At 54.0% G+C, this 9,292-nt stretch overlaps 1 protein-coding gene across 11 annotated transcripts in view; it reads right to left on the bottom strand.

Moving 5' to 3' along the window:
• Nucleotides 1-203: 203 nt before the first annotated feature.
• The window catches only part of RGS3 (regulator of G protein signaling 3), a 149,109-nt gene continuing 140,020 nt past the window's right edge, over nt 204-9,292 (bottom strand). For 10 of the 11 annotated variants that reach the window (XM_081527905.1, XM_081527910.1, XM_081527920.1 and 7 more), the window contains 5 exons: nt 7,552-7,616; nt 3,142-3,243; nt 2,713-2,774; nt 1,932-2,098; nt 204-1,166 (listed from right to left, as the gene is read on the bottom strand). In XM_081527905.1, the coding sequence (XP_081384031.1) occupies nt 981-1,166; nt 1,932-2,098; nt 2,713-2,774; nt 3,142-3,243; nt 7,552-7,616 (582 nt within the window). In that variant the 3' untranslated portion in view covers nt 204-980. Of the gene's footprint in view, nt 1,167-1,931; nt 2,099-2,712; nt 2,775-3,141; nt 3,244-3,342; nt 5,494-7,551; nt 7,617-9,292 lie in introns of those variants that run through there. The other variant, XM_081528023.1, reaches the window with a different exon arrangement.

Raw genomic sequence — 9,292 nt, 5'->3', positions numbered from 1 at the left:
GATGGTAAGTGGGACAAGCTTGGCAGAGCTCACGCACAGAGGAGGCGACTGATTGTCAGGGAGCAGCACCGGCACCAGGATGGGAGGCAGGTGATGGCAAGAGAGGAGAAGCAGCATGATTGACAGCCCACCTACCAACCCTCCCAGCTCCAGTGGCCCTGGGAAGCCTCGAAACCAGGAACACAAGGAAAGGGTCAAGAACAAAAAATAACACAGGCCTTTTATTTGCTCCAGAACTTGGCCGCTGTGTGGTCTGAGGGTGCCATGCTTTCCCGGGGCCCCCCGGGGGACCTCCCCCTCACTCCGGGGGGCTGGATTTCGGTGTGAGGTCAGACTGCAGCCCCCGCCCCTCTGGGCCTTATCGGTCCAGCAGGCCCAGCTGCCCACCACGGGGCTCTGGACCAGTGAATCCCCTGAAACTGGAATATGGTGCCCACCTTCTTAGCAAGGCGGCTTTTTCACAAGGCGTTGGTTAAAATATTGCACTTGTAAATTAGGAAAACTGATGAGGCAAAGGTTTCCTATTACAGGACGACGTGCCAAGCATCCAACTACTGTTTAAATAAATAAAACTCAAGGCAGGGGTCCGAGCTGTGAGCCCCAGCAGCTCCCCTGAAGAGCCCCCGGAGCCCAGGCCTCGGCCCCTGCCCCACCAGCCAGTTCTTTAAGGAACTTGGTCGTTGCGAAGTCTCCGCAGCAGGGAGCAGCAGCTCCGGATCTGTCTTAGCCCGGGTCCCTGACCTGCCTGGGCCCTCGGGCCCCCTCGTACCAGGGCAGCGGGGACCCAGTGGGGCCAGTCCCTCTACTCCTCCAGTGGCCTGGGCCTCTCTTGCTCCAGGCCTCTCATCCAAATGTCCGTCTGTCTGTCCGGACGCAACCTCCGGGGGCTTGCTTGCCCCCTCTGTCACAGGGGGTAGGGAGGCAGGTGGGGAGGGGCCCAGCCCGCCTGGTGTGAACACTGAGCTCTACCCGCATGGCCCCTAAAGCGGGGGACTCATCTTCTTCTGGTTAATGAGGTCCAGGTAGAGGTCCGAGCGGAGGAAGCGTGGGTATGAGTCCTTCTCCATGAGCCCAAAGATGCGCTTCTGTGCCAGGTCAAAGCAGCCCCGAGTAACGCTCTGCAGGTTGTCCTTGGTATGCTCCCGTGTGTATGAGTCCAGGTTTACCTGCAGAGTGGAGGGCGACGAGGTCAGGGCTGCCTGCAAGAACCTGCTCCTGGGGGCCGGGGGCCGGGTCAGGACCTGTCAGCCTCTCATCTCGGAGCCCTTCTGCTCCACCTCGTAAGGTTCAGAGGGGAACCCCACAGGTTAGCAGAGTCAAGTCCTGGTTCGGTCACTGACTGGAGGGGTGGTAGAGTTTCTAGGGCCTGAAAACATCACCTCTAGGGTCAGGCTACCTGGGTTCAAATCCCAGCAGTGCCACATGTTAGGTGTGTGACCTTAAGAGATTCGCTTCAGTGCTCTGAGCCCTGGCTGTCTTAATTATAGGCTGGAATAACAGTACATTCCTCAAAGAGTTGTGAACATTAAGCATCACCATCCATTTTAAATAGATAACGCGTGGCAGACAGGAAGCACTCAATAGATGTTAGGTTCTCTGAGACTTTGTGTCTTCATTTTAAAAATGAAAATAATATTAAAACCTATTTCACAGGTTGTCATGAGGGTTAACTATGAGAGCTTATCTGTGAAGGGCTTTGCATGGGCCTGGCACCCAGCAGCCCTGACAGTGGCCATTTGTGTTATCAGTCAGGATTCTGTTCTTCCCAGGAACCCCAGTCTGCTTCCTCTTCACCTTGGGCACTTGGCCTCTAAGAGTCACTCTGGCCTCTCCCCTTGCTGAGCCCTTCCTTGAGGCTTCCAGCCAGCCCCCTCACCGAGAGGCCACTGGGCATGGGGACGGGGGCCTGAGGGCCCAGCCCAAAGCCCTACCTCCTTGCATGCCTGAATGGCGATGTACTCAGCAAAGATCTTCTTGGCCTTGGCCGCCATCTTGGACTGTGACTTGACCTTCTTGAAGTCCTCGCATGCCAGCCAGAATTCCAGGTTCTCCTCACTAAACTCAGTGCGGAGGAAGGCCTGGAACACCGCTAGACCATCTGTGAGGAGAAGCCCAGACCCTGAGGTGAGAGGCCAAATCAGCCCCTCCTGCCCTCAGGCCCCCCTGGCTGACCCTCTTGGCTCGTTCTGGAGGCAGATGCTGGGAGCTTAGTCAGGTGACCCGCTCCTGAGAGCCAGGAACCCAGGATATGGTCCCACCCCTGCACTGCCTCTTCATGGGCCTTGGCCAGGTCTCTCCCCATCTGTGCCTCAGTTTCCTCATCTGTCAAATGGGAACCACCTCCTGGATCCTAGTGAGGATCAGAAGGGGTTCCTGTCCACGAGATGACAGGCACATCTGGCCCCGTGTGCGCCCTGAGCACATGGAAGTGTTTATTGTTATTCTGGGAATATGGGTCTGAGTATGCAGGTCCCAAAGGCCCCCGGCAGGCAGTGCCAGCTCTCATGGACAGGGAGGGGCTGGCAGCAGCAGGCTCCAAGGCCAGACCAAGGGCTTCAGCCTTTCCCAACAGCGGGGACACCTGACCGGGCCTGGGAAACAGGGAAAGGCAACCTCTTTGGGGCCAGACGCACTCTCTGAGCCTGGGAGAGGCAGAGAGGAGGGCGGGGGAGAGGACACGGAGAGGGAACAGGCCGGGTGGCCCCCACTTACACTTGTGGACCAGCAGCTTCTCCAAGGACTCGCCCCACTTGAGCGCTTCCTCTGAAGTGGGCCTGAGGGGGAGGCAAGGGGCACAGTGAGGGGCCGGGAGGCTCAGGGAAGTGAGCTGACCTCTGTCAGCTGTCCTTGGCCCCAGAAAGTAGCTGAGCCCCATGAGGAGCCAGGAGGGGGCCTACCCCCTTTCTTGGGGCCGGCATCACTTCTACCGCCACCTCCGCCCCTCCCCGGCCATCCTTCCCGGGACAGCGGCTCCCCATCCGTGCTGCTCATGCAGGGTCTGAGGCTCCTTCCACAGGAGCCTCCATCACCCCCGAGCCCGATCAAGCCAACTGCATTCTCCCTTACACGCCCACCAGCCACCCTGCTCCCACGGGACCCGTGAGTGTCCAAGGGGGCCCAGGGGTGCCGGAGAGGACCTACTTGAATGACTTCATCACTTTGTCTGTCTTGCCCGTTGGCTGGGCCCCAGGGGATTCGTTCCGCCGCCTAAAGATGCCCAGCTTGTTCTTCATGTCCTTGGCTCTGGGGACGGAAGCAGAGAAGGGGGTCGGTGAGCCCGGTCCACTCGCCCGCTGCCAGTTCAGGGTGGGGAGGGCGAAGGCTGGGGTGTGGGGCACCTACTCCTTCATGGTGTGCCGCCTCTGGAGGTTCCCATTCCGAGTGAGGTACATGCCTCGGAGCATCGCTGTAGGGCCCCCCACCTTGTTGCCTGGGACGGTCTGCTGGAAGCACCTCCAGGCTCCTGTTCCCAACCTGGGTACCAGGCAGCAACGGTGCGGGCGGCAGCTGAGCACTCACTGGAATCCCAGCCCCCGGACGACTGGACTCCCAGGCACAGGCCAGGCTAGGACTCAGACAGGAGGAGCCAGGAAATGGGAGGGACCAGGATGGGAGCAGGGGAAAAAAAAATATCCCTCCTGGCCAACCCTGAGAGGGAGCCCGTGAAAGGGGCATGTGTCTGTAAGGGGCGGCCTCTGGGGCCCGCCCAGGCAGGAAGCCAAACCCGTTATTTGTGACTGGCCTCCCCGTTACCATGGCAGCGCCCTGGGAAGGAGGAGAAAACAAGTCAGCAAATTGCTGGGAGGGAGGGCGGGAGGGAAGGGAAGCCCTGCCCACCAGGGGTGGCAGGACCAGCTATTTTTAGCCAAGAGCCATTTTTAGCCCTGCCACTCCCCCTGGCAGATTTCAGCCTGTGGGCAAGCTGCTGGTGAGAAAGGGGTTAAGTGTCTCCTGCTCATGATTGCCTCCTGGTCCCTAAACCCCTATCTGGGCACCTCCCAGAGAATAGTTTCTGCCGGCAGACTGCTCAGTCTCCATCATGACTTTCAATATATCCACCCACGAATACGCAGGATGTCCCATGAAGTTTCAGTAGTTTTAAGCTGGAATCACTTCAAAAGTACAAAGCCCATAAACTCTCAAAAACATCATTTGAAACAAATTAACTTTTTTACACCTACTTAGTCTTATGACTTTTGAATAATACATTTTTTTGTTTTAGTTTTTGATCTCTGTCCTTCTGATTAAAGACGACAAATGCTGACTGAACCGAAAAATTAAATGCATAAAATTTAAAATGCGTTATCAAAATCATAAAGCTAAGTAAGTGTAAAAGAAATTTAAATAATGGAGCTTTCAAATGTGTTTTATACGTTGGGCAGCATACTTCTGAAGTTATCCGAGCTTCAAAGGGTACTAAGACCAACAGGATGCCCTGTTTAATGAAGGCAAGTGGTGTAGGTGGAAGTTAAGAGCAGAAGGGCTGCAGCAAGACCGTCTCAGGTTCAGCTCCCAGCCCCAGCCGTTACCAGCTGTGTGCCCTTTATCAAGTTCCCTAACCTCTCTGAATGTCAAGCTTTCTCATCCGTTAAACACAGATGATGACAGTACCTACCATCTGCTGGGGTTGTTTCGAGGCAAGGAAAAAATGCACATAAAGCTTTAGCACGGTGGCTGGGGCAAAGGCACTCAGGCTTACCTACACGGACCCTGAGGTCTTAGGGCAGCTGATTGAGATGATGACCCTTCTCTAGCAGATTTCAAGCCAATGAGATAAGGGCAAGGAGTCCAGGGATGGGCAGCCCTCTGGTGAGGCTCAAGGCCTTCTGAGAGCCTTGGCAGGGCTAGGAGTGAGAGAGCCCAGCTTCTTGGGGCACAGTGCTCTGTTTCAGACCCCTGCTCCTGGCCTGCTGTCAAGGTGAGGACATAGAACCTGGGGGAAGGCGGCGGGAGGGGGGAAGAGTTTGCCTAAGGTCCAACCTGCAGGCTGCCGCCATCCCCTTGGGCTCCTTGCTGCCTCAGAGACCACTGTGTTTCTCTGTGACTGGAGGAGGCTGAATCCCCTGCCCAGTCAAGACTTTCGCCCTAGATGCACAGCTGGGCAGACCCACAGCCACACGGCACAGCTGGAGAGGGCCTCAAAAGTCCCTGATTGCTACCTAGGTAACTCGAGAAAGGATGGTAGAGGTCAGAGATGCCCCACATGGGCCCAGAGAATAGAACCGGGACCCACAAGAGGAAGATAAAGGGACACTTTCCTCCAATCAGAGCCGTGAAAAGGTGAAACAAGTAGCCTCTGGGGAATGGGTTCCCATCACTAGGGGCTCAAAGCTACTTAGCAGGGGTGCTGCAGACCCCCTTCAGGGTACTCTGCTTAGAAATAACAGGCTCTGTGGGAATTCTCTGGTGGTCTAGTGGTGAGGATTCTGTGCTTCCACTGCAGGGTGCCTGGGTTAGATCAGATCCCTGGTCAGGGAACAAAGATCCTGCAAGCTGCATCATGAGGACAAAAAAATAAGTAAATAAATAACGGGCGCTGAAGAAAAAAAATAAATTAAAAAAATTTAAATATATGTGTATGCATATTTACTTTTTTAGAGCCATCATGCCAGGTTTCAGATCTCAACTCTCAGAAAAGCAACTTAACCTTGGAAAAGCAACTTAACCTCTTTCTGCCTCAGTTTATTCATTTGTAAAACAGGTTAAATAAGAAAAAAGGAAAGTAAGATAAAAATTATGGTAAATGTCACTTATATGCGGAATCTAGAAATATAGTACAGATGAACTTATTGCCAAAGTAGAAACAGAGTCACAGATGTGGAGAACAAACCTAATGCTACCAAGGAAGGGGTACGAATTGGGAGATTGGGTTTGACATATATACACTACTATGTATAAAACAGATGACTAATGAGAACCTCCTGTTCAACACAGGGAACTCTACTCAATGCTCTGTGGTGACCTAAATGGGCAGAAAATCTAATAAAGAGTGGATATTTGTATAAGTGATTCACTTTGCTGTACAGCAGAAACTGACACAATATTATAAAGCAACTATACTCCAATAATTTTTTTTTTTTTTTAAGTATTGTAAAGGCAGGCGGTGCAGTGGTAAAGAATCCGCCTACCAATGCAAAAGATGCAGGTTTGATCCCTGAGTCAGGAAGATCCTTTGGAGTAGGAAATGGCAACCTACTCCAGTATTTGTGCCTGGAAAAGTCCATGGACAGAGGATCCTGGCGGGCTGCAGTCCATGGGGTCGCAGAGTCAGACACAACGAAGCACGCATGCGTGGATGCAAAGGTTAAATTAGATAATATATGTCAGTGCACATAGAACAGTGCCTAGTGCAATAAATATGAGCTATTTATCACTGCAGGTTCTAAGAGTGCTTGCCTAAGCATTTAAGAATGTGAGCCATGGGCCATCAAGAGGCAGTGCCCCACTTGGGAAGAAGGCCAGAGTGGGTGAGGCAGGAGAGCTCTGGCACCCTGGATGCCTGCCCTCTGCTGCCCTCCACTGCCGCACCCCTGGGAGTGCCACTCTCAGCCGTTCTGGTGCTGCCTGCACCGGATGGTTGGTACAAAGAATCATCTCTGTGCATTTCACCTTTCCTAGAAAGTGCAACTGTTCCTGGCTGCAGAGTAAGAGGAGCCTAATGTTGCTGCAGGAAACTGGAGAGGGCAGGGGAAGCTGTGGAGAGTTTCTAGGGAGTGGACCCCAGCCAAGGTCAAGGTCAGGGAAGAACGTGGCGGAAGGCATCTGGGAAGGACTCCTCCCCCCATCCCGAGGCCGGCCTAACTGGTGTACCATGGTGGGCACTACAGGACCTGGAGGGGAGGGGGTTCCCTCTGCGGGCCACCATGTCCCTCTCCTCCTTCTCCTCTGTCCCTGCCCGCAGTCTCCATGGCCCGGGGTACAAGGAGACGGTGGAGAAAACCCCTCACTCTCTGTTAATGAAGCAGCACCTCTAACAAACCTCCGAATCGAAAGTATAAATTCTGCGGAGGGGATGGGGGCAGAAAGGCATGGGGCGTACGGGATCCGCTCTCTGAGCCCGCAGCACCCCCTCCTGGCAATGCCCAGGACTGCCAGCATTCAAGAGCTCAGTGGAAAAAGGGGAATCTCGCGACCAGGCCGGTCAGCCCTTTCTCAGAGGAAGCAAAGAACTTGTCGTGGTCACTTGGCCACCGCTTGGCTTAGTATCTGGACGGGGCCAGGACAACCCGGCTGTTTGCTTTTGCTTGGTTCCCCGTGGCTTCCAGATACTAAATCGGCACCTTGCCTCACTCTGTGTGGATGGACGCTGAGGGCAGTGCTGGGTGCTCAGGACCCTGGGGACCTCACCCTGGGGCCAAGGTTAGGTCGCAAGATCCCATTTTTCATGAGTGTCTGTCTAGGGTAGGACTGGATGCAGCCCCTTCTCCCTGCCTCTACCCCTGGCCCACTGGGCATGGAGAATAAAACGGAGGACAGGGGAAGAAGAGGGGTGCAAGGTCTGTTCCCCCGCCCCCATCACTAGGGTGAGGACCATAGATCTTTCCAACGTACAGGCTTTTGCTCTTTCTCTTCCGGGAGGTGTCATCATCGTCCCCTACTGTGTCAGGCCCGCTCATCTGCAGAGAAAACACAGACACGTTGCAGCCTGGGGTGTTGTCTGAGCAAAGAGAGGCTCAGCGCTCTAGCAGGTCCCGCCAGCCAGCCCACCCCCACCTCCATGCTCCCACCCCTTGAAGAACAGCGGAGGGAGGGAGACCCCGCTTCTAGGAGCAGCCTGTTCATGGAGTGTCCTCCTCGTGCCCCTAGGAACGCAGCTTGTAGAGGAGCAGCCAGAAACACAGAGCTCACGGCAGTAGGGCAGGACAGAGACAAAGCTTCAGTCAAGGTTCTGTGTGACTTAGCCAACTGCTGTCCCTCTTTGAGCCTCTAGTGCTTAATTGCAACATGGAGATCATAATGACTAACCAACTCAGGATTCTGAGGCTTTTAAAGAGACCTGGGATGGGTCAGCGGCGTATTAAGTGGATTATTACATTGGATAGTACTTCTCTTGCCTTAAAGCTTTCCATGGCTCCCAAGTACCCTTGAGATAATGTCCAAACTCCAGGACATGATGTACAGGGTTTACCATCTTAGGATCTGGGCAGAAAGCTCCGTATTGCCATCAGTTACAACTCCGTCGGTTATCTCTCTGGCCTGACCCCTGCTTCAGCAACCTCTTCAAACTGCCCTCCAACCAAAAACCTTCTCAGCCGGGCTCTGTATACGCTCTTCCTTCCACGGGAGATGTTTTGGTGACTCTCTCACCTCCCATTCCTTCCAAGACCCAGCCTCAGCAAAGACCTAGACCTCAGGTAAACTGCTTAAATGCCTCCTCACCCAGGAAGCCCTCCTTGACCCCTAGACCAAGTCTGTGCCCTCTTCAGCCCTTTGAGGTCCCCACTATATTCAACATGGCTTCTCTCCCATCTGTCTCCTCTACTGGAGTGTGAGTTCCCAAGAGCAAGGCCTCTGTCTGCCTTCACCTCTGTCTAGGTCACCTTGACTGGGCCTGGTGTATGTTAGGAGTTCAAGAAATACTTGAATGAATGAATGAGTCAAGAGAGAGGGAAAGCAGGTTGGGAAGGATGTATCTTGAAGGCTTCACTGCTTGATTAATGGCCTGCAATTTTATTTCCTGCTGCTCCAACTGAGCCCCCAGATTCTGCCCTGCCCTACCTCCACCCTCCTTGCCTTTGCCTATGCTGTGCCCCCTTCCTGGAATGCCTTCTCCTTTTCTGCCCAATCTTGACATCCTCCCAGTCTGTCACCCCTCCTCTCCTCCACACCACTCCAGCCTCCCACTGTCTCTACTGGGGCCGCCCCCTGTTGCCCTGCCCTGTGTGTCCATCCTCCTCCCAAAGAAATCAGACCCCTACAGCGCCACCCCAGAGCAGAAGCACAGGAAATGCACTGAGATGTTGCAATAACTGCGGCTGAGATGTCCTAAGACAAGACAGAGGCCACCAGGTGTGAATATCAGCTCTGACACCTCATGAGCCACACCTTGGAGCTCAGTTTCATTTGTAAACTAAAGAAAATGGGCTGAACTTTAAAATACCGTGTTCTCAATCCTGGGAGGAAAAATGGGCTTAATCCAGATATAGCAGGAGCTACCAGCCTCAGTGGGGCAACGACCCGGAGATGGATGGATGAGTTATAGCTTCATTCATGAATGGAGTTCATGCCATAGGCCAGATCTCAGAATGGACATTATCCAGACACCTTCTCATTAATCTCAGAGTAAGTCCAC

This window comes from Giraffa tippelskirchi, chromosome 1, assembly GCF_054371585.1.
Source record: "Giraffa tippelskirchi isolate mGirTip1 chromosome 1, T2T-mGirTip1v1.2.pri, whole genome shotgun sequence".
In the NCBI taxonomy this organism is placed as follows: Eukaryota; Metazoa; Chordata; class Mammalia; order Artiodactyla; family Giraffidae; genus Giraffa; species Giraffa tippelskirchi.
The sequence above is the reverse complement of the archived record's forward strand: the minus strand, read 5'-3'. Positions and strand labels throughout refer to the sequence as shown.